Consider the following 27,231-nt stretch of genomic DNA (forward strand, 5'->3'; position numbering starts at 1 on the left):
CAACCACTATTCTATTCTTTGATTTTATGAATTTCAGATATCTCATATAGGTAGAATACTACAAGACATTCCTTTTTGTACTAGTCTATTTCATTTAGGAATGTCTTATTTAGCACCCAAAAAGCAGTCAGATTTTACAACAAAATATGCCTTTCCAAAATAAAAAATATTTTAAGATAAGGAAATTAAGTAAAAAAAAATTAGCTTTCCCTTTCTGCTTAGTCAGAAAACAATTTTTCCTTTTACTGGGCACCAATGGAATCTGTTAATCTTCTGTGTTAAGGAAGATAAGCACTTCTTAGCTCTAATTGGATACTTCTAGGCCAAATACCTCCTTTTTAAAATTCTTTATGAATTTTATTGTTATTTGGCTAGAGATATCTAAGTTTCCTGCTCAGGTCCATAAGTACTCATTTCTTTGTGATGGCACCCAAATACATGTTCAATAAAATTGGTATTTTTTTTTTTTCTGTTAAACATTTTTGACCCACCCGGAACCTCAATAGGGTCAAAGAAAATTTTTTTTCTCCCATTATATCCTCAAGGTTCATACATGTTGTCACATAATGCATGATTTTTGTTTTGATTTTAGGTCACACGGCATTGTTTAGAGCTTATATCTGGCTCTACACTCGAGGATCACTCGAGCAAGCTCAGACCATATGGAATATCAGAGATGGAACTCATGTTGGCTGTGTGCAAGGCAAATGACTTATCTGCTCAGCCCACCACTGAGCATACAACATAATTTAAGGATAAATAGTATCATTTTGAATGATTACTCCATCCTTTTTACTCATTCAGCTATAATAGATATTTAAACTCTTTCTATATCTTGTCTATTGTGAATAGTATTGAAATGAACATGAGGGAGCTTAATTCTACAAGATACTCTGCAGGAAACTGAAATTGTCAAGTAGTGTGGTGAAAGAAAAGGAATACTAGAAATTACACAAGGACAATGGTGGGGGGTCTTGGGCACTTTGGTGGTGAAGGTATAATAACAGTACATAAAAACCACAAATTTTAATATTATTGTAATCATGTTGTCTAACTACAACAAAAATTTAAAATAAGAAAGGAATAATAAGATCCTAAGCATCACATAGCCCTGGCTAACTACTTAAAAGTATTGGGAATGCTGAATCATATAGCAGTTCTAATTTTCTTTTCTTTTCTTTTTTAGGTTTTTGGGCTACATCCAGTGGCACTCAGGGGTTACTCCTTTCTCTGCACTCAGAAATTACTCTTGGCAGGCTTGGGGAACCATATGGGATACCGGGAACTGAATCTGGGTCCCATGTGCAATGCAAATGCCTTATTGCTCCAGACCCAGGAGTTCTAGTTTTCTTAGTAACTCCTGTTAATGATCTAAGGGGATTACTATTAATGCATCTTTAAGGGTTAATGATGCCCCCCTATAATGGCCAATGGACTGGGACATGATCCCTGTAATGGTCAACTGATCAGTATAAAAGGAGAAACCTGGATGTTGACAGGGGGGCTAGGAAAGTACCAGGGAGAGAGCCTGTGGGCAGGGGGCTGTGTCCAGGCCCCCAACCAGGTCTGGACTAATATGTAGCATAAGCAGCATCAGCCAGATGCACCTTGCTCTGCCTTCTCTCTCTTTCCCTTTTCATGAAATAGTGCAGTCTGGCCCCAGAGTTACAAGACTCCTCCTCCCAGTTCTCTCCCCCCTCCATCTCTCCTGCGTTTTGGTTCCCTACTTTCAGTGTCCCTGGGTGGTAGAGTGTTTGCTTTGCACGCGGCTGTTCTAGGATGAATCACCATTTGATCCCCCGGCATCCCATAGGGTCCCCAAGCCAGGAGTGATTTCTGAGCGAATGGCCAGGAGTAACCCCTGAGTGTCACTGGGTCTGGTCCAAAACCAAAACAAACAAAAAAACAAAACAAGGGGCGGGTGAGGTGTCTGCCTTGCAAGCGCTAGCCAAGGAAGGACCACGGTTCAATCCCCCGGTGTCCCATATGGTCCCCCCAAGCCAGGGGCAATTTCTGAGCGCTTAGTCAGGAGTAACCCCTGAGCATCAAATGGGTGTGGCTCGAAAAACCAAAAAAAAAAAAAAAAAAAACCACAACAACAAAAAACCAAACCAAACAAAAACCCAAAACAAACAAACAAAAAGAAACTACACTATTCTACCTTAATTTCTTTGTGTAGTGCTCAGGGATTATTTCTGTCTTCATATTCAGGGATCAAGATGGAGGACCATCGTGAGTGATGAAGATTAAATGGAGGAGGACCCCAATTACACTACTTACATTCTGAAAGTATGCAGGGTTCCTTTTTCTTCATTTCCTTAACCAACATGGTCTTGTTATTTTATCTTTATAATAGCTGTAATGATAGGTGACATATTGTCTCATTGTGGTTTTGATTTGCATTTCCCTGATGATTGGCAATTTAGGACTTCCTCTCAAACCCTAGGTAATTTGTATTTGTATGTCTTATTTGTAGAAATGTCTAATTGAAGTTTCTTTTCATTATTTAATCGATTAGGTTCTTTTTTCTATTAAACTATAGAACTTATAAATTTTGGAAAGTAATCCCTTAACAATATATTAGCAAATATTTTCTTCACTTTAATAAGATGCCCTTTCACTCAGTCTTAATAATTTAAAATTAAATTTAAGATAACTAGAATCATAGCAAATATCCTTTATGCATACAACTGAATTAGAGATCACAGAAATAAAATGGGAATATTTACAAATGTGTAAAAGTAAACCCACACTTAAGAAATTATTACATCAAAGAAGCAATCAAAAGATAAACCAGGGGGCTGGAGATAGCATGGAGGTAAGGCATTTGCCTTTCATGCAGGAGGTCATCGGTTCGAATCCCGGTGCCCCATATGGTCCCCTGTGCCTGCCAGGAGCAATTTCTGAGCCTGGAGGCAGAAATAACCCCTGAGCACTGCCAGGTGTGACCCAAAAACCACACACACAAAAAAAAGATAAACCAGAAAATCGCCAAGACATGACAATAATGTTAGCTTTAGCCTTATATATTTGGTTTTTATTACATTATGGTAATTTCCTTCTGTCCTGTTGAGAGTTGTCATAATAGGTGTTAATTTAGTCAACCCTCTTTATACATGTTGAGAAGATTATAAAATTTTTTCCTTTGTTACTGTTATGTTACATAATTTTATGCTGAACCATCCCTATAACTCAGGGATAAAGTGTGGCAAATGATTACTTTTTTTTTTGGTTTTTGGGCCACACCCGGTAACGCTCAGGGGTTACTCCTGGCTATGCGCTCAGAAGTTGCTCCTGGCTTGGGGGACCATATGGGACACCGGGGGATCGAACCGCGGTCCGTCCAAGGCTACCGCAGGCAAGGCAGGCGCACCTTACCTTTAGCGCCACCGCCCGGCCCCGCAAATGATTATTTTAATGTGTAGTCGGATTCAGTCTACTAATAATCAGGAGTTTTACAATCATCAGGAACCTTGGCCTATAGTTTTCTTTTCATGTGGTGCCTTTATCTGAATTTAGTATACTGATTCATATAATGGGTTTGTAAGTGTTCCTTCTCTTCAACTTTTTATGAGATTTTTGAGACAGATTAGTATTAAATCTTTTTTGTATTATGATAGACTGATTGGTGTGTGTGGTAGTAGTGGGTATTCAAATGGCAGAGCATATGATAATCCTGTTCAAGATCCTAAGTTGATACTGGCACTAGATTTCTACGTCCCTACTAATCTCAAGTATCTCACGTAGTGTGATTCAGATTATATATATACACACATATATTCCTATGCAAACATTATTTTTATAGAATTATCCAGGGAACCACAATGATCTGGACTTTACTTCATTGGGAGGGTTTTTATTAATTCAACCTCCACAAGTGAGGTATTTGTTCATTTTCTATAAATTAATCATTTCTATTACTTCATCATTAACTCTAAGTTGTATGCTTATAGGAATTCAAGTACAGAATCTAAGTTTAAAGGAATGAAGTAATATGTCTTCTAGGTTATCTAGTTTCTTGGTATATATTGTTCACAGTCAATCATAATTATTCATTTAAGGTGGGGAGAGGACTCTCCAGTGGTGCTTGAAGGATTCAGAGGACATTCCTAGTAATACTTGGCCTGACAGGTGCTCTAGTCTAAACATGCAGTATTGCTTGGTTTGGTGGTCAGGGTATCATGAAATGCTGGGAATCTCAACCACCCATATGCCATCCTTATTTCTGTGGCATCTGTTATGTCACTTTCATATTGTATTTTACTTTTCTTCTTAGTCATGTTTGTGGATTTTTCCTCTTTCCATTCTACTTTTTTTTTTTTTTTTGGCCACACGGCGGTGTTCAGTTGTTACACCTGGCTCTGTGCTTAGAAACTGCTCCTGGCATGGGGACCATATGGTATACTGGGATTTGAACCACCCTTGGTCATAGGTCGGTCACTTTCGAGGCAAATGCCCTACCACTGTGCTATCTCTCCAGCCCCTCCATTATACTTCTTATAGGTACTGTGATGACAATCAATTGCACATACTTGGTACTTGCCATGGTTCACACCTCAAGCTGCAGTGCTTGGACACTAGGTCATAGTGCTCACCAACCGCTACAGTTTTTTAGTTGTGGTGCTTGCATATACTCTCTAGGGAGTTCATTCTTAGTTGAGGCACATAAGTTATGCTTGTTGTGCTCCCTAATGTGTTGGTATTGTGCTCATTGGGAGGCACTTTCTGTTCTCTGTGTTTACTACAAAAACCTGGCTGCAGTGCAGTAGAAAGTTCCTGTGTCTGGGAGTAGACAGTAGAGTTGTTAAGAATGTACTTCGTGAGGGCCAGAGCAATAGCACAATGGATAGGGCACTTACCTTGCACATGGCTGACCTGTGTTTGATCCTGGCATCCCATATGGTCCTCTGAGCCTGCCAGGAATAATTTCTAAGTGCAGAGTCATGAGTAAACCCTGAGTGCCACTGAGGTCTGGTATGTTAAACCATACCAAATACAACCAATCAAACAAAATAACCCAAAACAAAGAATGCACCATGTTGCATACAGGACACCAAAGATTTGCGCTCCTGATATGTTACCAAGTTAAGAATTTAACCACTCTTAGTCACTGTTTTATTCCTCCAGGCCCTATTTCTGTCCTTATCTTCAATTCCTTCCTTCTGCTAATTTTGGTCTTTTTATATCTCCTTGATGTTTTGGGGCCACTCAGGGGTTACTGCTGGCTCTGCACTGAGGAATCACTCCTGGAAGACTCAGGAAACCATATGATGCTGGGAATCAAACCTGGGTCAACCCCAGCAGGCAAGCACCCTACCCACAGTACTGTCTCCAATTCTATCCATTTTTTTTTTTTTTGTAGCTTTTGTTAGCTTTTTTGTTATCTGCATTGCTTAGAGACCACTATGGCAGCCTCCTTAGGAGTCAGCTGGTGCCAGGGATTGAATCCATGGCATGCACATGTTCTATCACTTGAATCCACATTCCAGGTCCTCTAGCATCTTTTTTTTTTTTAATAATGTATACATTTATCACTAAGAACTTTTGTTTGTACTGCAACAGTTTTCATGTCAAGAAATAACCTATACTTTTTCAAATTTTTTTTTTTTTTTTTTTTTTTTGGTTTTTGGGTCACAGTGCTTAGGGGCTACTCCTGGTTTTATGCACAGAAATCGCTCTTGGCAGACTCAGGGGACCATCTGAGACTCCGGGATTCGAACCATTGACCTTCTGCATGAAAGGTAAACACCTTACCTCCATGCTATCTCTCCGGCCCAATTTTTCGATTTTTTTAATTCAATGATTGCTTAAGAGTGCTAATTGCCATCATTGTGAATTTCTAGTTTTATCTCTATTATTTATTTCTAAATTATTCCACTATTATCCGAAAGATAATAGATATGCTTTCAAGCTTCTTAAATTTGCTAACTTTGTGTGATTTTAAATGTTGAGCTCAGGTTCCTTGAAATTTTATCAGGATTCTGAATATTAAGTATAGGTACTCATTCCTCAACAAGAAGATTTGCAGTTTTATCCAGGTGCTTTAGGTTACTACCAAGTCAAAATGATTTAAAGAAAGTTTTTAGCGTTTCTGCCTCTTCTTCTTCATTTTAGAAATGACAAAAGTAGAGGCTTTAGAACTTATTTTAGAATAAGATTGTAATGCATTCTTAGGTAATACTTTTTCTTTCTCCAGTTTGTAACTTCCTTATCCAAGGACAAGATGTAGATAGGCACAAGTCCTATCATAAAATCCTAAGGACTTGTTTATTTTCTCCCACCTCATTCACTGAAAACATGTACTTGGAGAATTTTTATATTATGCTGGAGAGGGCAAGATCACTGATTAGACTTCACCACAGGTAGTATCTCAAATGTAACCTTCCTATACCTCCAGCACATAAAAAATTTAAAACCCAGGTTTTAGGCTAGCAGAACACAGATAATAATGACCCTTTACCCAAGACAAATATCAATGTGTTAATTTTATCATTCTACATAACTTTGCTTTTTCATGTGATTTAATCCAGTCAAACCAAAAGGAATGTAGTCAGGTGGCTGCTCTCAGGGAGAGCTTTTTAAAGCTTCAATACTATAAACCTCAAACCAATCTGTTTTTCCTTATAAACACTTTTGACTAATATTGATCCTAGAATCCTGGCTGGATAAAACTAGTAATGAAAACAGCACAATAAAGCTCTTTTTGACCTACTTCCTGATTACTAAATTTAAAAATATATTCTTAATATTTATTTATTATTTTGTTTACCTATAATATGTTTATGTTTTATACCATATATGCACCACTCCTCTCATAAACAAGAATTTCACTGGAAAAACTCCTAAATATGGATAAATTTTACATACCAGATTCCTTCTCCCCCTCTTCGAAACTTATTCTAATGCTATGTTGACTAGATTATATCATGATTTATAAGTTAATTTCTTGCTCTTTTATTTTGTAATATTTTGTGTGCTCAGAAGTTACTTCTGATAGTGTTCATGAGACTATAGGTGATGCCAGATATCAAACTGGGGTTGGTCTCATGAAAAGTAAGTACCTTACTCCTGTACTATCTTTCTTTCCATAAAGCCCCTTCTCTTCAGTTCTTTGTGAATTTTGAATGACAATAGTAAGGGACAATGACAGCATCCACAGATAGAAAAAACCCCATAATATTCAATTTAATTTTTCTAGCTATGTTAAATTGTAAATAAGTCAGTATATTTTGTCAATAATACAACTTGTATTCATATTACAAAATTACATGCAGAAATGTCAATATGAGCCTCAAACTCATTGATTTTGTCATGCATCATAATATTAAAAGATAGAATATAATCAATTCTCAATTTTAGTCCTTTCATTTCTTCCAATGGTGGAGAGTATTTTATCAGATAATGTCAAGATTGACATTTCCCACCACCAATGGCCCTAGTTTCTCTCCTGTTTTCCCCTTGCCTCTCTGGCAGACATTTTTCTTTCTTTTTTCTTTTAGGCACTGTGGTTTGTAACAGCTGATGTTTTCAGATTAGTGTATAAGGTTCTCTTTCTTTCCTCCAACTATCTACTTTTAGGAGCTTAAGTATAAGAAAAGCCTAGTATTTCAGAAAGTGCTACTTTCTCTTATCTCAAATTCATTCAAGTATCAAACAAGAGTGGTGTAAGAAGTTTTAACTTATTGAAAACCTAACGAGTTTTAGAAGACATTTGAAAATGTTTTTAAAGCAGTAATAGTTATTTTATTAAGTTAAATTTTATACTGCTTCCAGGTTCTTTTAGCTTTTAGCTTAAGGTTAGAATGCTTTATATTCGTGAATAGGTATTTAAAAAATACTTTCAAGTGTTCAGACACAAAGTGGATTGGTATTTAATATAAAAATGCCATAATAGTACTTTAATTAAACCATAAAAGAGAATGATTTGGTAGTTAGGAAGTACAACTAGGGTCTAGGGATATGAGTCAGTGGTTCATATTTTGTGAGACCCTGGTTTCCATTCCTAGCATAAGGGGGGAAAATGTTTAACCATTTATTTAAAATAAACAAATATCAAGTTTTGTATCTGTCACCACACAACTTTCTCTACTATTTTGTTAAATATCTCAATAGTTAATTAACTTAAATATTAAAAGCTTAAGTCAGCAGATCGATTAGTGGGAACTTTACTTTGTTTCTTGGCTTATTTATAAAAGCATGAATTAAAGTATTTTAAAATGTAGATTCATTTGGGTTTTCTCTAATAAACAGGAAAAAGTTTTATGATTAAGACACATTTTTCTTTTTTTTTAATTTTTATTTTTGTGGTACTCAGGGCACTCCAGGGTCACTCCTGGTGAGGTTTAGATGGGAAGCAGGAGATCAAACCTAGGTTTGCAGCATGCAAGAAAAGCACCCTATCAGCTGAGTTTACGCTACAGTCCCTCAAGCTATGAGGTGAGAATTTGTTCTTTTAAATATAGTTGTTTGAAATGGCTAGATTATAGAATGAAAAACATCAACAAATAATCTAAACCCTGTTTGAGGAAACATTACAAAACACAATTGTTTTCTTGGTTGAGTTTAATTGTTAAAAACTACAGTGCTACATCAAAAGTTTATTTATTTTGGTTTTGGGGTCACACCTGGTGGTACTCAGGGTACTACTGGCTTTGCACTCAGGAAGCACTTCTGGCAAGGTTCGGGAACCCTATATGTTGCTGGGGATTGAACCTTGGTCAGCCGCAAGGCAAATGCCCTACCGACTGTACTATTCTCCAGACCTAATAAGAGGTTAATTTAAAAGGAAGATGTTAGGTATTTAAATCCTTATATACTAACTTGAAATATAACCAGAAGTCTAAAATTTAAATCTAGATTTAGTGTATTTTATGCTGTAGTAGGATGCTTTCTTGAATTGAGTTTAAATAAAGAATCCCTCCATCTCCACACCCTCATTATAGGGTATAGTCTTTTTCAGTTTATCTCTAAAAGAGGATGAGAGGAACTGAATGGAAGCCCGAACAAGGTGACTTTCTGGACAAGGCAAACGTTCTTAGAGCGTCTTAATCTGGGTGTAGTAATATGGGAATGTATAAGGAATATTTCACTGATTTGTGCACTCGATACCATATCTTTCAAAGTAAAGGGTGTGTAACCACTTTAGGAAATTTCCATCAACTATATTACAGTGGCTCATTAAAATGATCCTGTAAATCAAAATGTAGAGGGGGAAATATCGATATTTATAGCATACAAATTTATTGTCATTTTGAACATTATTGGAATTAAATATATCTGGGTATATCTTAAGTCAGTGAATCAGTGACAAGAAGGCAGAATGACGTTAGAAAAAATATAATTGACTCTGAAGGCCAGAGTATTAAGATTAGACAACAAGGAAGAAAGATGAAAACATAAAATACGTTTATGACTATGGCATGCTGATCACCCATACATGTACTGATGCTTCTTACTGTTTAGGAATTTGTCATTGTATTGCTTATGCTTCTTCAGGATGGAGAAAGAAAAGAAAGTTCGGTGAATGTTGTTACTGATTTTCAACTGCTATTTCCAGTGTGTTAAAAATTAAGTATGACTATGATTTTAAATTTGTGCATTATATTTTACATTTTAAAGGAGAGCTGATTGACGTTGGAAATATACACTGAATGCGATTCAAATGTTTTTCACCTTTACTCAAAACTATGTTAATTGTCATCTCGGAAAGCTTGAGAGGATTAGCTACATACACCAATATTGTTCTATATTAAGTCAGTATTAAGCATATGATGTCACCTTGTTTCCTCTGCTGCTCAAGCCTATTTTTTTGTGGGGGGGGTGGGGAAATCTTTTTTTGGCAAGTGTCAAAATTCAGTGGCTTACCTACCACTAGCAGTCACAGATGATTGACAACCTCACACTCCCAAACCTGTTTGAAATGGGTCAAATATCTAAGCGCTGCGGAACAATGCCATCCAACCAGCAATTCCTCATCGAGAGAAAGGGGGTGTGATTAGGTTCCAGTTCTATTGCAAGTTATTGCAAAAACAAAAAAATCCTAAAACAAAACCCACCAAAAAAAAAAAAAAAAAACAAAACAAAAAACAAAAAAAAAAACCCTTTACCAATCAACCAACCAACAACAGCAACAACAACAAAAACCCATCTGAAACAGTTTGGGGGCTAGTTTCTGCGAATAAGAACAGGCTAAGTGAACCTCCAAGCCACCCCCGGATCCCCCCAGCAACACAGATCTGGAAAGGGGTTAGAGGAGGCTGAACAGTGCAAACACTTCATTCGCTGGGACAAACCTTCAGGGCTCTCTTGAGGTCCTTTTGGGGGTTGGGGGGCGCTTTGGTTGGTTAGGGTTCAGGATCCCCAGTGAGAGTGTGTGTGTGTGTGTGTGTGTGTGTGTGTGTGTGTGTGTGTGTGTGTGTGTGTGTGTGTGTGTGTGCAACTCTTAGACGCTTAGACGGAATGTGCGGGTGGCGGGAGAAGAGAGGCAGGAGGAGGGAATAGCAGCTTCTAATAAAAGACACGCAGCAACAATAGCGGAGGAGCAGAGCTCGGCCTGGTGACGTAATGGCTGGCCTGGCGCCAGCCTCCAGCGGGCGAGCTGCTTGCTGCTGCTGCTACCTCAGCACCGACCTCTCTCTCTTTCTCTCTCTATCTCTCTGCACAACCCGGCTGCACCGAGCCCCCGGGTCTGGGTATGGGTCTGGATCTGGAGCCGGGGCCCGCCACTTCTCTGGGGGCATCGAGACTCCAGCCACTCAATGGGCCAGAACCTCCAGAAAGACTGAGGAAAGAGTCCGGGCCAGGCTGAAGTTCTCTCCCAACACTTCCAAGCATGCATGCATGCATGCATGCATGCATTCATTCATTCATCCATGGATTCATTCGTGCCCTGGAGGCGCCTGGTCCAGCTGGCTCAGTTTGGGGCGAGAAGCCGGCACCCACTCCTTCCCTCTCTGCAGTCCCTCCTTGCAAACTGCCTCAGTTTCCCCAGGCTGAGCTCCTTCACACACACACACACACACACACACACACACACACACACACACACACACACACACACACACACACACACACACACACCCCTTCCTCCTGCTCCTCCCCGGGCACGGGTGCGACTCGCGCGCGCGCGCGCTCGCTGGCTCCCTTCTCCTCCTCCCGCCCGCCTTACCTCGGCCAGGTAGAGGTTGAGGAGACAGAGCGCGGAGAACTGGAGGCAGGAGGGGAAGCAGTAGAGCAGCCAGTGGGGCAGGAAGCGCAGCCGGGCGGGCGGCCGCAGCAGGGGCAGCGAGCCGCTGAGCGAGAAGGCGGCCGAGAAGAGGGTGGTCCTGAGCGCCGCCCACAGCAGGCAGAGGAAGAGGCAGAGGCTCTGGTAGCTCAGGCGCCGCTCGCGGAGCAGCAGCAGCCGCCACAGCTGCAGGTAGGCGAAGGCGAAGAGCGCGGCGTAGAGCAGGGCGTGCAGGACGCTCAGCGCCAACTGCACCGAGCCGGGCACCGCGGCGGCGGGCGTCGAGGGCTCGCGGCCGGCCGCGGGGGCCCCCACGGACGCCCTCATGAGGGGGAGCCGGAGGAGCGCGCGAACCGCAAGGAGAAGAAGAGAGGCGCCGTCGAGGCTCGGCCCCAGGTCCCCCACCCACCTGCCCACCCCTCGCAAGCAAGTGCCCTGACAGCGCCCCGAGCCCCGAGCCCCCCCGCCACCCTCTCCACCCCGCCCGCCCGCCCCCCGATCGCCCGGGCTCGACTCCGCAGAGCTGCAAGAGAAAAAAAACAACTCTCGGCTGGAGACAATCAGCTGAGACAGAGAGCCGAGCATTTGAGGCGCTCGCTCCGCACCGGGGCCTCCAGCCGATTGGCCCAGGCGGGAACGCCCCCCGCGCGCCGCGCTCGGAAGCTCATAGGTCCGCGGAAACGTCGCTCTAGAATCTCGAGCGCTGATTGGACAGGCGCCGGCCTCGGTTTTATTCTCCCGCCTCTTCACTCCCCCACCCGCGCCGCTGATTGGTCCGAGCCGCGGTACGGGCCCCCCGCTCGCGCCCGCGGGAGGACTCTAGTTTGTCGCCTGTCACCTGGGAGGGGGGAAAGCTTCTGGGCTCCGCCTTCTGCACTTCGCATTGGTCGGCGAGGCCTCGCGTCAGGGACACGGGGAGAAGGAGGCGACTCGCAGCCTGGATTTTTCTTTCTCTCTTCTTTTTCTTTTTCTATCATTTTTCCTGCTTGTGGTCCCGATTGCTTGGAGCTGGAAGTGGTCCCCAGCGTTGTTGGGCCTAGCGATTCGTGGAGGCCTGGCGGAGGGAGGCATGCTCCCCTGGATTGTCGGCCGAGCTCCAGGGCAAGCCCATGCGTGCTTGGGTCGCGGGCAGGTAGGTGGCAAGAGCTCGGATCCGTCATCAAGCCAAGCAGGAGACTGTAGTTTCTGCCCTCAGAGGTGAGGCTTCATTCAGTCTGGTGGGCTCTCCTCCAGCCAGGCCCGAACCTTCGAGTTCTTGAACTTGGACTTTATTTAGGGGGCCTCCCTCATCTGTATTCGTTCTCAAACGGATGCTTTTTTTTTTTTTTTTTTAAATTTCTCTTCTCTCTTGCTAGAGCGGCGGAGAAAGGATGGATGAGGCGAAGGGTGAATCTAAGATCCGGGATCATGGGGGGAATCCTCCCCGGAGAAGGTTTCGTAGTGGGCAGAATGGTGTAGGATGGGATGGGTGACCGGAGAGGTGCATAGGGCGAAGAAGGTGCATGGGTCTTTGAACTTCTGAGTTTAGGAGGAAACTCGGGGTATAGGTTTTATTCAAAAGGCGACTTCAGTCTTGCAAGTCTTGAATGGGTGTTGATAGGCAAAGCAGAAGACTCGGGCTCCTGAATTTTCACATGTGTCAAATCAAGTCTTATTCCTTTGCCTGCTACCTGATGGCGCTGTTACTTGGGCTCAAATGCTTTATTATAGTGAGCATTTCTCTCAGTGCACAAATCTCTCAACACATCCAGAAGATTGGTGGATTTGGTGGTGGTGGTAGTGGTGGTGGGGTTTTAGGTGATAAAACAAAGAAGTACTTGAATTTAAATAAACCAGTGAAAGACACTACTACATTTGCAGGTGCAACAAGAACCAAGCTTTTCTACCACCCCATGCTTCATCCTAATGCTTCTTTCCAAAAAAGAGGGCTGTCATCTTACTTGGAAGCAAAGTAGTCCATAGGGAATTGTAATGTCCATTCCGCCCCCCCCCCCATGTTTGTGGGACAGAGGTTCTGGTTCTAGATGTTGACGAGTTTTGGATTTCTTGTAGGTGAAAAACTGTTCTAGACGGTCAGGCATTGTTATATGGAGGTCCCACATCGAATCAGAGCAGCTTGCTCAGTGCTATCTACAGTAAGGTGTAGCTGCTATAAAAAACTAATTAGTTTTATTTAATAGCCACGCTCTCAAGGAGAGCATTTTTAGTAGAACTTAAGAATGATACCTTCAGAACTGGTGAGTTGGTCTACTGAACTACGCTGGGGGTACTGGAGGTGTCTGATGATATTGGGGGATGGCAGTGGCACTTTGGTGATGGGTGTGGTGTTGGGACAAGCATGCATGAAACTGTCACTAATAGTATTGGAAATCACAGTATCTCAAAAATGTATAAAATAATGATAACGCTGATTTATGGATTCTTAGAGACTCCACTCACAAGAAGCCTGAGTACTTTTATAAGTTTAAGAGCATGAAATCAGGCATGAACTCAGACTGAAGTGATTTTAGGCACTTAACCAAAATCAGGGTGCACTTCCTATTTTTTGACCTACTTTGCATTATCTTTAACTGGAAAGTACCAGTTTCATGAATAGACTTTTACCATGGATTTTTTTTTATTTCTTTTTCTCTTTTTTAGTCCAATGTTCTCTACTGAAATTAGTAGTTAGATAAATCATAGTCATACTATATTAGATTACACCTTTTTTTTGTCCAAAACAAAGATCATCCCTGGTTTCTTTGAGTTTGTTTGTTTACAACTTTATTTCACCCAAAACAAAGATCATCCTTGGTTCCTTTGTACCTATTCTTAGTTTTAGCCCCAACAGAGATTGTCTTAAATGTAAACCTGGGGTGGGGGGGACTGGCTTAGGATAGCCTGAGCTATCTGTCCTTACTCTGTTTTTACTCCCCAGCCTTGGAGTGATCTATACTCAATAAAAACGTTCTGGCAGGCAACTCGCTCTCCATATGAGGTTGAAGATAGTCAGAATACATGTGTTTCACCCTCAGCCTGGTCTGGATTATCTCCTGCAGCGGCTCTGCTTTAGACTTGTTCACCTGGGGTTGGAGATATGGCACATGGACTGATTTTTACAACATTACATTTTCTTTATATTAGTTTTTTGTTGGTTGTTTCGGGGCCATACCTGAATGTGCTCAGAGTTTGCTTCTCTTTGACTACCATGAGGGTGCGAGCATCCTTGGGTCCTTGCATTGAACTACTATCCTTTTTAGCAACGGTTGCAATCTGGTTGCCGCCCCTAGTTGCCTGAGCACCATTTGGAAGCCACCCTCCCTGCTCTGGGTAGAAGAAGAAAAAAGGTCCTGTGTTTTACAATACTATTGATAATAGTTTCTCATATACATAATTCCAACACCACATCCATCAGCACTGTATCTATTTCCCTTTCCTGAGGACCCCAACATCCATCCTTCTCAATTGTGTGAATCAGTTCTTTCATTATGTTGTCTTTGGACCTTTGTTGCTACCTGGATGTGTGTCTTTAAGACCCCTACTGTGTGCCGTAAGTCACACATGAGAGAGCTTGTTCCTTCACAGGAATTCTTAAACTTTTTCCACTCATGATCTCTGTTGGCCTTTGTGACCCTGGGTATATAGGTGTATAAAATTGGAATGCAGATCAAACATTTGTTGATAATAAATTAAAGTTATTTCAAAACAAGATTTTAAAACTTTATGTGATCTTATGTGGGGTGGAGACCTGCATTTACGAAACTAGGCTCTAGGGGCCAGAGCAGTGGTGCAGTGATAATAATAGGTCATTTGCCTTACATGAACTAACTTAGGATGGACCAGGGTGGTTGGATTCCCCTGGCGTCCCATATGGTCCCCCAAGCCAGGAGCAATTTCTGACCACATAGCCAGGAGTAACCCATGAGCATTACTGGGTGGCAACAAAAAACAAAAAAGCAAAACAAACAAAAAAAAGAAACTAGGCTCTAGAGAATCCCAGTTCCAAATTGGAATTGCTCTAGCTATAAAGGGCCAACAACTGCTCCCTTAAGACAGACCCTACCCCATCCCCCTTTGTGACTGGGAAATCACCATTTTCTTTTCTTTTTTTTTTTTTTGTGTGTGTGTGGTTTTTGGGTCACACCCGGCAGTGCTCAGGGGTTACTCCTGGCTCCATGCTCAGAAATTGCTCCTGGCAGGCACGGGGGACCATATGGGATGCCGGGATTCGAACCAATGACCTTCTGCATGAAAGGCAAACGCCTTACCTCCATGCTATCTCTCCGGCCCCTGAAATCACCATTTTCTATGGAAGCTCTTCCTCTTTGTTTTCTGGGAACTTTCACAGCATACTGATGGCTGAACAAAATCAAATTTCTGTTTCCCTTAGTCTTTTGGTTTCCTGGTTGAACCCTTTAGATACTGTAGTCTCTCTTGTCACCATCTTGCATTTATTGTTATACATTTCTCCTCCCAATTTTTATAATAAATTAGCATGTTTTTTAAAGTTCATGATTGAGGCAAAAATTGCATGCCAACTCTGATTTAATGCTGAGAAAAAAATATACTGAAAATTTAGGGCACATTTCAGACCCAATAGGTAAATTTGCAGTTGAGAAATCTGTGTGTATAATATTGTCCCTTATTTGCCTATTTGTTTTGTACTGGTATCTGTTATGATAATAATTGATAGCATTTTTCAAGACAAAGCCGTTCCCTTTTTGAATCTTTTCTGGTAAATTTTTGTCAATTCCCTGTGAATTCTCAGTACATTGTTTTACCTCCAGGATATATATATATTTATGTTCAAGTCACTTCTGGCTGCTGTTAACATCAACTGGGCTATATTATTATAACAATCCAAAACATCAGGGGTTTAAAACAGAATTTAATTTATGATTGTTCTGAGTCATCTGTAAATTTTTGTCACTCTCTCTGAGACTGAAATGGACAGAAATTTCATTCTGAGTATAATAATCATAGCACAGGAAAAGGAAAAGTGTATCTTGATTCATCTCACACACACACTTATTGACACTTAGGAACTTCCAGAAGTTAGAATATGTCACTTTGCACATTTAATTTGCACAAGAGTCATGGCCACATGTGTTTCATGGAAGTGGAAAGACACAAATATAACATGTAGAGGGGACTAGAAACATTTGTACAGCCCACCTTTCTTGTCAACAATTCTCTTTCCTGTAGTAACCCATCTGATAACCCCATCTGGTGACTGTTAAACTCAAAGTCTCTGTTCTCTGAGTAATGAACTGTGACCCAAGTCCCTGTCTGTATAGACATGATAAATGATCTATTTAATTGTGATTTGAATACATAGGGAAATGTTGGAACATGTAACTGTTAAGAATTTTCATTTGTATGGGGAGGGGAGAAAACATATACAAACTGTATTAGCATTTGAAGTCTAATTGGATAGATATTACCAGGACTCTAATTCTTTTCCCTGGTTCTCCCAACAAGTGCTCCTCAAGCTGTAAGCTGTGTTTATTTTTATTTCTCCACGAGAGTGTCAAGTTTTCTTCTAGAGTTTTCTTCTTCCCACCTCTACTTCCATTCCCTCCATTTCCCTGCACTTAGTAAGCTCAGTTCTATAGACCAGTTTTCAATTTCTGTTACCTTGGACCATTTTTACTCTCACTGTATTCCTTTATAGTCTACATATGAAAGAGATCTTTCTGTATTTGCCTTCTCCATCTGGCTGACTTCAGTCAATATGATATTCTAGTTTGGATGGTGTTTTTCTAAATCTCTTTCCATTGAGCACGCTTTCCTGTACAATAGGTGAACACAACCTATAGCAGCTATTGTAGAGATCTCATTTGTGTCTTCCATCATTTTCTCTTAGGGTTTTAAATAAGTTCATAGACACACAATCCTGGGCACACAATTTATTATAAATTCATTGGGTACATGTCACCTCCAAATCATTACAGTGAACTTAACAAATGTTTTGCCACTTCTTAACATAAATCATGTCTGCCAGTAACTGATAAAAGTTTTCTTAATTTTTTTTGTTTTTGTTTTTGGATCACACCCGGCAGCGCTCAGGGGTTAATCCTGGCTCTACAGTCAGAAATCTCCCCTGGCAAGCTCGGGGGACCATATGGGATGCCGGGATTTGGACCACCAATCTTCTGCATGCAAGGCAAACACCTTACCTCCATGCTATCTCTCCGGACCCTTAATTTTAATATTTCTTAATTTTCTTTATACACAGGACAATTTCTATGCTGCTTGCCCTGTGCCAATGTTGGGGTTCTTGTGAAAGCAATACATTATTCTAGTTGGTATACTACTGGAGACAAGGTGATTTATTTCTTTATTTTTTGCCAAAAGTTGCTCTCAAGTACTGCTCAGGGGGTCCCGTGGCTATCGCTGGTATTACTTGGCTAGTTAGACTAGATGGTTAATATTAGAGCCTGGCAATGCAATGCTTCTTGAACTCAACTTAGGGTATTCAGGATGATACAGGGGCCTCCCAGGTGACATTAAGGTGTGCTGGAATGGGGAGGTAGAGTGCACAGGGCATGGATTCAGTGTGGGACATTGTGCATGCAACACAGGCTTTCCTTGAGCCACCCTTTAGCTCCTAGGTAGCTTAGTTCTTTCCCTGCCATAGCCTCATTGATTAGCTATGGATTCTGGGTAGTGTGTTTCTTCTGAAACTCATGCTGATGCATAACCACTAGTTCAGTGTTTTAGTGACTGTGACAGAAGAAAATAAGCCTTGATATAACATGTTGTGGCTTTTGAAACTGTTGCCTGGGCTAGAGAAATAGTACAGCAGATAAGGTGCTTGCTTGCCTTGCCAACCCAGATTTGATTCCTATCACTGCATACAGTCCCCTCTGAACCTTACTAAGTGATCCTGAGCATAGTGCCAGGAGTAAGTTCTGAGCACCTCTTTGGGTGGTCCCAAAACAAAACAAATTAAAAAACTGTTGCCTGACAGAGACATCACTATAACTTTTTTTCATTGCTTAACATAAGTCATATGGTGACATAAATAACTTTACCAGAGGTAGTTTAAGGAGTCCAGGATAATTCTACCAGAGAACTGCAGCTATCACATATACTAAAACTGCCAACGTAGCAAGATCTCATTTCTCCCTAGCACATCAACCATTAAATCAATATTTAAATTTTTTTAAGGCATTGATCATTTTTTTCAGTTCTTTTCAATTTCTAATTATTGAGAAAGAAAACCAAGTACCTTCTGTATTTTTGATTTTGCTCTTTTCTCATAGACATTCTTTTCTTCTACTTCTAATCATCAATATGTTTCTTCTCTTAAAAGTTCTTTTTAATTTTTTTGGTTTTTGGGCCACACCCAGTGACGCTCAGGTATTACTCCTGGCTCTGTGCTCAGAACTCGCTTCTGGCTTGGGGGACCGACCATATGGGACGCCCGGGGATCAAACTGCAATCCGTCCTGGGTCAGCATATGCAAGACAAACGCCCTACTGCTTGGCCACTGCTCCTGCCCCAAAAGTTCTTTTTTATGAAGTGAGCGTGTTCCAGGACAAATGAATTTTATTTTCTGTGCATGTGAAAAATACTCTTGTGAGTCCACAAGGTTAGGCTGTATTCATTTGAATAGATGCTATGAAAGAATTTATTATGTAAGAATATTTTTTTTTTTTTGCTTTATTAGATTTTTTTGTTTTGCTTGTTTGTTCATTTTTGGGCCTACATTTAGGGCTCTGGGACTACTATAGTTCTGCTGTTGCTCACAGTGGTGCTTGCGAACTGTGAGACTGGATTGGAACCAGGGTTCATTTCATGCAAAGCAAGCACCTTAACCTTTGTACTCTTTCACCAACCATATATAAATTTTTAAATCGTAGTGAAATAGTAAACAAGAGTGGTCTCTAGGATTTTTAAAAAGTCTCTTTGGTCTTTTTCCTCTTACAGTTTCTTATTTTCTTTCTTTTTTTTTTTTTTGTGATAATATGTATCAATTTATTATGTGGAATTTTTTTTAAAATTATCTTTATTTAAAACACCGTGATTACAAATATAATTGTAGTTGTAGGATTACAGTCATGTAAAGAACACCCCCCTTCACCAGTGCAAGATTCCCACCACCAATTGCCCAGATCTCCCTCCTCCCCAACCCACCCACCCACACCTGTACTCGAGACAGGCTTTCTATTTTCCTCATTCATTCACATTGTTATGATAGTTTTCAGTGTAATTATTTCTCTAACTGCACTCATCACTCTGTGTGGTGAGCTTCATGTCATGAGCTGCACCTACATGGGTAAATGGGGGGAAATAATGGTTGGGACTGAGGCAGTAAAAGATTAGAAATGAGGGCCCGGAGAGATAGCACAGCGGCGTTTGCCTTGCAAGCAGCCGATCCAGGATAAAAGGTGGTTGGTTCGAATCCTGGTGCCCCATATGGTCCCTCGTGCCTGCCAGGAGTTATTTCTGAGCAGACAGCCAGGAGTAACCCCTGAGCACCGCTGGGTGTGCCCCCCCACAAAAAAAGATTAGAAATGAGCTTTGTAGGGCAGTATCAAGGTCACAATACAAGATGGATATTATGCATATATAAACTATATGCATATAATACTATCAATATATATTGTACTTGTGGGGGCACTAACCCCCGCGTGGTTTTTGAAATGGAGACCAAGGAGAAAAAATTTCCAGTGACTGTCCCAACATAAACCAGTGCTGCAACAGCCCGCCCTCCTCCCGAAGCACATTCCCATTAGTGTAGGGAGAAGTAGGGGGAAAACCTGATGACCCCTATAGAGTCCACCTGGACCAGCACCCAGGGAAGGCCTGGAGTCCAGGGGAGAAAGAAGGGAATGGCAGGGGGCTTGCCAAGCCTCCCAGCACTCCCCAGGCTAGGGAGAAGGGCTCTGGCATGGGGCCTCCCCAAACCCCATACCTGGCAAGAGCTGGCCTTCAGAATCAAAGGGGAAACCGAAAGCCAGATATCTGCCCGCCCTCGTCCCCATGCACCTCCCCCGTGTAGTATGGAGGGAGGGGGAAGCCTGAGGACCCTTAAGAGTCCACCTGAACCCACTTCAGAGCTGGCATCCAGGGAAGGCCTAGAGTCCAGGGGAGAAAGAGGAAGACGGCTGGGGGCCTGCCAAGCCTCCTAGCACTCCCCAGACTAGGGAGAAGGCCTCTGGCATGGGGCAGTTTCTTATTTTCTTTTTTTTTTTTTTTTTTTTTTTTTTTAGTTTCTTATTTTCTAAAGAGGTAATTGAGTTCAACTTTTCGTGTTTCTTTTATGTTAATCTTATTTTCAGTCAACTTGGTTTTGGTCTTGTGAAAGATAAAAGAATTTCATTATGGGGTTGGAGAGTGGCACAAGCAGAAGGGCGTCTGCCTTGCATATGCTAATCTAGGACAGACCGCGGTTCGATCCACTGGTGTCCTATATGGTCCCCCAAGCCAGGAGTGATTTCTGAGCACATAGCCAGGAGAAACCCCTGAGCATTACTGGGTGTGGCCTAAATCCCACCCCCCACACAAAATTTTCCTTTCTTATAAGGGCCAGGAAGACTAGTCATAGTAGAAAGCTTGCTGCAAAGAGGGAGGGTGAGTGCAGTTAGGACAGAGAGGGGACCATTATAATGATAGTTAGAAATGATCCCTATGGACAAGAGCTGTGTGCTGAAAGGAGATAAAGTGATACTCCTTTAATACAGTATTGCAAACCACAGTGCCTAAAGGGGGGGTGGAATGTCTGCCATAGATGGCAATGGGAGGGAAACTGGGGACATAGGTGATGGGACATGTGCACTGATGAAGGGATGGGTATTAGAACATTGAAACTTAATCATGCACAACTTTGTATCTGTGTATTTCATGGTGATTCAATAAAAATAATAAGAATATTCCTGCCTTATTTTTTTTATCTTTATATTGTACTAAATTTTCTAAACCACCCTTTTTTAAACTTAAATGATAGATTATCTGTGGAAAAAGTTCTTAAAAAAGACTGGTTAGGAGAAATTTGACAATAAAGGTGAAGACAGAACTGACGGCAGATGCAGAGGCCACCACAGAAGTTAGAACTGCGTGAGTCAAAGAAGATGTGTGAGAGAGATTCAGAAAATATTGAATTAAAATACATGTGAAAAATTCAATTCTTTGCTATATAAATAAAATTCATAAGCATTGAAAAGCATTGAATAGTTTTAGTAGATATCTTCAAAAGAGTTTTAAAGTGAAAAAGAATGTAAACATACTAGACATACTTTGGATGTCTTATTTCTCTGATAACAATATTAAATGGCTACTTGATTATTAATACTTAATCTATTCTAGGTCGGTATTATTTATTTATTTATTTTTGTTTTTGGGCCACACCTGGCAGCTCAGCAGTTACTCCTGATTCTGCACTCAGAAATTGCTCTTGGCAGGCTCAGGGGACCATATGGAATGCCGAGGATCAAACCTGGGTTCATCCCTTGTCGGCCATGCAAGGCAAATGCCCTACTGCTGTACTATTTCTCTGGCCCCTCTAGGTAGACGATATGTCCAAGTTTAAAACTGTCTTGGGACCTGAAGTTATAGCTAAATGGATTTTGCATGCTGGATATTATGATTTGATTCTCACCTTGCCTTTTGGGTTAGCATTAGTGTTTATGATCTCAGCACTGTACCAGGAGGAGTCAAGCATTGCCAGGCATGACCACCAAATAAAAGCAACTCAGTTAACATTTGAGAATTAGTATTGGAATGTTTTCTATTTTTTCTTTCTTTCTCTCTCTCTCTTTTTTTAAATAATATCTTTGTTTAAGCACCATGATTACAAGCATGTTTGTAGTTGGGTTTCAGTCATAAAAAAAAACACCCGCCCCTTCACCAGTGCAGCATTTCCATTACCAATGCTCCCATCTCATTCCTCTCCCACCCCCTACTTTTATTCCAGACAGGCATTCTACTTTTCTCATTAACATTGTCATGATAGTTGTTAGTGTAGTTATTTCTTTAATTGCACTCACCACTCTTTGTGGTGAGCTTTGTATCATGAGTCCATTCTTCAAGCCCTCATCTCTATTGTTTCTGGAGATTATGACAATAATGTCTTTTTTCCACCTTAAAACCCATAGATTAGTGAGACTATTCTGTGTCTATCTTTCTCCCTCTTCCTCAGATTTATTATCTGGTAATAACGTAACAGTGATCAAAGCAATATGATCTAAATGTTCTAAATCTACCTTTCCAAAACACCTAAAAAACTAAATTGTGACTTCTCAACTATTTCACACTTCAGTAATCATTTCTAGTTGAAGACACTGTGGAGCAGAATATTTCCTTTTAGTATGATCTGATTGAGTTGTTTCCTTGACTTTGTTTTTAAGTAAACCTCTTCTGCATCATTTATTAAGAGGTTCATATACTCATAAAACTAATGATACAGCCCAGTTGCATATTCACTTGCTCATAAATTTATATCTGAATCTGAGATCTATTTTACAAGTATTAGAAGATGAGGTTGATGTGCCATTCCATCACCTTCTGCTTTTCTTTGCTCTGACCACAATTTTCCATGATGGAAAATCACAAAGTCCACACAGACCCACACGTTAGTTTGGAGCTTACTTCAGAATAAGAAACCTTTACTTTTAGAACTTTTACAAATGAAAATTAGCTTAATAGACCAGTATTACATTTTCCAGATATCTTTTGCTATCTTTAATCATCAAAAGTCAATATTATCAAGTTAATGTCATTATTTTGCTTTCTTTTCAAATTTTTCATTTTTGTTTTTGACTCAGGGCCATTGGTGCTCAGGATTTACTCCTGAGTGATCCTTAGGGATCACTCTTGGTGGTACTTATGTTGTGTTGGGAATCAAACCTTGGTTGGCCTCATGCATGGCAAGTGTCTTATCTGTTGCACTATCTCTGGCCTCTCCTCAATTCTTGGCTAGAAGTGAACATTAAAGTATTAGCAAACTCAAATATGCTGTATAAGTAATGCATTATATTATTCTTCTTTTGCAGATTTTAATTTAGGAAATTCAGAAAAACTTCATTGAACACCTACTCATGTCAAGTATTGTCCTAGGCATATGATCACAGCTGTGAACATAGCAAACAAAATCTCTTGTCCATTTCTACTGTAGCTGATGATGTCTTCTCGTTTCAATGGTTTTGGAGTTAGCATCTCTTTAGTTGTGATATTTATTTTGTGTAAGTCACTGGTACTCTCTCTACCAGAACTGAGTCCAAAGGATTTTTTCAATACAGTGCAACAGGGGAAAGCCTCCTTAGCTTATTTTTGCCAAGCAGGTAAGTGGTTTTTTTATATTCTAATATGATTTTATTTGTTTCTATTGTTTAATCAGTATACTTTTTGTAATCTTCTTGTCAGGATGAGTGATACAAAACTACCAACTATATATTCCTATCTTTGAGTCTGGAGCTGGCCATTTTACTAACTGTGACCTTAGTTAAGATATTTAACTTCTCTGTCTTTTTGCTGTTTATAAGGAAGAAATATTACAAGTATAATAGTATAAATTGTCATGCATATTGAAAGATTTTAATTACTGTGCATAGTCTATAGTAATTACTAGAGAAGAATTAGCTGTTACTGTAATAACACTGAATTTCATCTAGATATTTTTGAAAGGTATGCTTTTTGATACTTGTAGAATGTGAATATTTTAGAGGATTATTGTTATTATATAGTATTGTTAATAATGGTTTAGTTGAATGATCATTTTTAGCGGTATAGTAAATGCATTCAATACATTCAATAAATGATTATTGAATAATAATAATAATAATGATTATTATCTCATTCAATTCTTTATGCCTTAAAATACTATTCTCGGAATTAATAATTCCAATAATTATGATTAGTTGTTATATTTTCTTTTTTTCTTTCTTTTTTTTTTTTTTTTTTTTTTGGTTTTTGGGCCACACCTGGTGACACTCAGGAGTTACTCCTGGCTATTCGTTCAGAAATCGCTCCTGGCTTGGGGGACCACATGGGATGCCGGGGATCTAATTGCGGTCTGTCCTAGGCTAGCTTGGGCAAGGTATATACCTTACCACTTGTGCAACCTCTCTGGCCCCATGATATTTTAAAATAAATTTGAAAGTGTTTTTGTATTTATATGTATATCAGTATATACTGTTACATTGGAAAAATGATGCCAAATGTGAGGTTTAAATTTAATATTTACTCAATTTTTATCTAATAATGTTCTTAAGATCACTTATACAGTTAAGTATGTTATAAAACATTGGTAATAAGAACAAGGGGGTAGTAGGAAGTAAAGGCACAAAATATGTTTAGTTACTTGATTATTTGTTGTGTATACCAATTGTGCAAACTCTCTTCTTCAGTTTGCAGATGTGAACTTTAATGTTAAAAATAAATCTTTCCTAAGGGGCAAGTCATAAGACATTCATAAAATACCTTTTATTTTAGATTCTGGTACTTCTATATTTCTTGAAGAACTAAGAGAGGCTGTTAAACCTCTCCAGGACTATGGCATTTCAGTTATGAAGGTAGATATCTATGCTAGATGTATTTTTCTTTTAATAATTTTTTTATTGAAATCATTGTGCAAAGTTCTTCATAGTTGGATTTCAGACATACAGAGTTTCAGGGCCAGTCCCATCACCACTGTTGCCCTCCTTCCACTAATGTTCCCAGACTCCATCCCATGCCTCCACCCCTGCCCCAAGCCTATCAGCATAACAGCCTCATTTTAAGTTCTGATAGTTTGGGTCTCATGATTTCATTGTTGTTGATTCTGGCTTGGATATTTAGTTCTACCCTTTTTGAACATTGCCAATGCACCTGAACACTCTTGACCTCTATCTCCCATCCTTTCATATTTGTTTTTCTCCTTCTCCACTCAATTTCTTTCTTTCTCCTTGCTATACTCTAGAGCCAAGAGTGTTCCAGACAACTCCCATTTTAGCCATTGCATTTCTTCATGCAGTTATGTTAAATACCACATCTAAGTGATATTATTCTGTACTTATCCTTCTTTGGGCTTACTTCATTTAACGTAATATCCTTCAGTTCCATCCATGCTGCAGCAAATTGCATGATTGCAGCATTCTTTACAGCAGTGTAGTATTCAATTGTATGTACCACATACTCCTGATCCACTCATCTGTGTTGGACATCAAGGTCGATTCCAACTCATAGCTATTGTACTTACTGCTGCAATGTATAGAGTGGCATTATACTGATATGTATCTAGTGACCACTATTTTATACTTTATGGCTTGAGACTAAGTATATATTGTATACTAAGCATACATTGTTGCACAACTTTTTTCCAATTTGAAAATGTATTTTTCTTGTTTCCTAAGAATAAATAGAATCCCAGGAAGATAGCTCCAAATTATTATATAAAAAAGAACACACAGAGAAAAATCTATTTATAAATTATCAGCTTAGAAACTAATTTTATTTTATAAACTTAATTCTATGTAGGTTTTTGCTGTCATTAAAAAAATCTCTTATTTGTGATGTTATTTTTCTTTGTGAGGGGTGGGACTTTTATGTAGCATTCAGGGAGTTTTGGAAGTCAGAGTCCCAATCAACTGAGCCTACATTTCAGTATAACGGTTCAAGGATGCAATGTTTATTTGGTCCTTAAAGTACTGAGGTTTTCCCAGGACCACTCTTTCAGGTTGTATAAGTGGCACTACTCAGGGGATCATATGGTGCCAGATATTGAAATGGAATTAGCAGCATGCAAGGCATCCTCCTTAACTCCTGTACTATCTCTCTAGACCCCAGATTTATTTATTTATTTACTTTTTTGTTTTTGTTTTTGGGTCACATATGACTGTGCTCAGGAGTTACTCCTGACTTTGCTCTCAGGAATTTTTCTTGGTGAGCTCAGGATATTGTATATAGATAGCCTAGGGATTTAACTGAGGTGGGCTATGTACAACCGAAGTGCCCTCACCGCTCTAATATCTCTCTGCCTCCTAGATTTATGTATTTGTAATAGTGATATTAGTTCACACATAATGCTTTCCCCCCATTATGATTTACAGTACTGTTAATGATAGAGTTTTATTTATTTTGTCCTGTTTTTTGTTTGTTTGTTTGTTTGTTTTTTGTTTTTGGGCCATACCCGTTTGATGCTCAGGGGTTACTCCTGGCTATGCGCTCAGAAATAGCCCCTGGCTTGGGGGGGACGCCAGGGGATCGAACTGTGGTCCTTCCTTGTCTAGTGCTTGCAAGGCAGACATCTTACCTCTAGCGCCACCTTCCGGGCCCTTTATTTTGTCCTCTTAAAGCTTATGTTGTATCCTCTCAAAGCATGTGTTCTCATACCCCAGCCATCACCAAAGTACACTACCACAGTCCATTGACTATCATTCCCACTTCTTCTCTGTCTGGTAGCCAATCCTGAGTCATGGGTTAGTTTTCTTTGTTTTTATCTGTTCTTGTGCTTTGTTTATCTATGTCTTATGTGTGAGTCAGATAAATGATATTTGCTTTTCCCTCTTGACTTTGTTCACTTAGCATGACTTTCTATTGTTCCGTCAAGTTGTCATAAATGAAAATTTTTTTCCTCACACCTGATGAGTAGTACAGTGTTTCTTTGTGTGTGTATATATATATCATTAAGAAGATATATGTTGGATACTTGAATTCTTTTCCATACTTATTTTTTATTGAGGTATCATGGCTTACAGTAGTTTTAAAGGTATTTTTTCATATCTTGACTATTATAAATAGCAGTGCAGTGATTATATTACATGTTTACAGTGAACACATTACATGGATATCATTTAAAATTAATTTGTGTGTGGGTTCTTGGGCTAGATACCCACAGTGGAATTATTGATTTATCTGGTAGTTCAATTTTTAATTTTTTTGAGAAATATCCATATTTTTTCCACAGAGGCTGAACAAATTTACATTTGTATCAATAGTTAATACGGGTTCTTTTGCCCATATCTTCCTATTCTTATTGGTATGAGGTAATTTCATTTTGATTTGTGTTTCTCTGATAATCAGTGATTGTGGTGTCACTTCTTTGG

General features: G+C 39.9%; 2 protein-coding genes and 1 pseudogene across 2 annotated transcripts in view; 1 reads left to right on the forward strand and 2 right to left on the reverse strand.

Moving 5' to 3' along the window:
• Positions 1-11,809, reverse strand: part of GPR137C (G protein-coupled receptor 137C) — a 105,262-nt gene extending 93,453 nt beyond the window's left edge. Inside the window, exon 1 of the mRNA XM_049768941.1 lies at positions 11,168-11,809. Within this exon, the coding sequence (XP_049624898.1) occupies positions 11,168-11,809 (642 nt within the window). The remainder of the gene's footprint in view (positions 1-11,167) is intronic.
• Positions 11,810-22,478: 10,669 nt separating this feature from the next.
• LOC125999561 (small nuclear ribonucleoprotein E-like) lies at positions 22,479-22,747 on the reverse strand (annotated as a pseudogene).
• Positions 22,748-23,081: 334 nt separating this feature from the next.
• Positions 23,082-27,231, forward strand: part of TXNDC16 (thioredoxin domain containing 16) — an 81,806-nt gene continuing 77,656 nt past the window's right edge. Inside the window, exons 1-2 of the mRNA XM_049767086.1 lie at positions 23,082-23,490; positions 24,641-24,720. Of these exons, the coding sequence (XP_049623043.1) occupies positions 23,328-23,490; positions 24,641-24,720 (243 nt within the window). The 5' untranslated portion in view covers positions 23,082-23,327. The remainder of the gene's footprint in view (positions 23,491-24,640; positions 24,721-27,231) is intronic.

The sequence above is a fragment of the Suncus etruscus genome, chromosome 2 (assembly GCF_024139225.1).
Source record: "Suncus etruscus isolate mSunEtr1 chromosome 2, mSunEtr1.pri.cur, whole genome shotgun sequence".
NCBI lineage: Eukaryota > Metazoa > Chordata > Mammalia > Eulipotyphla > Soricidae > Suncus > Suncus etruscus.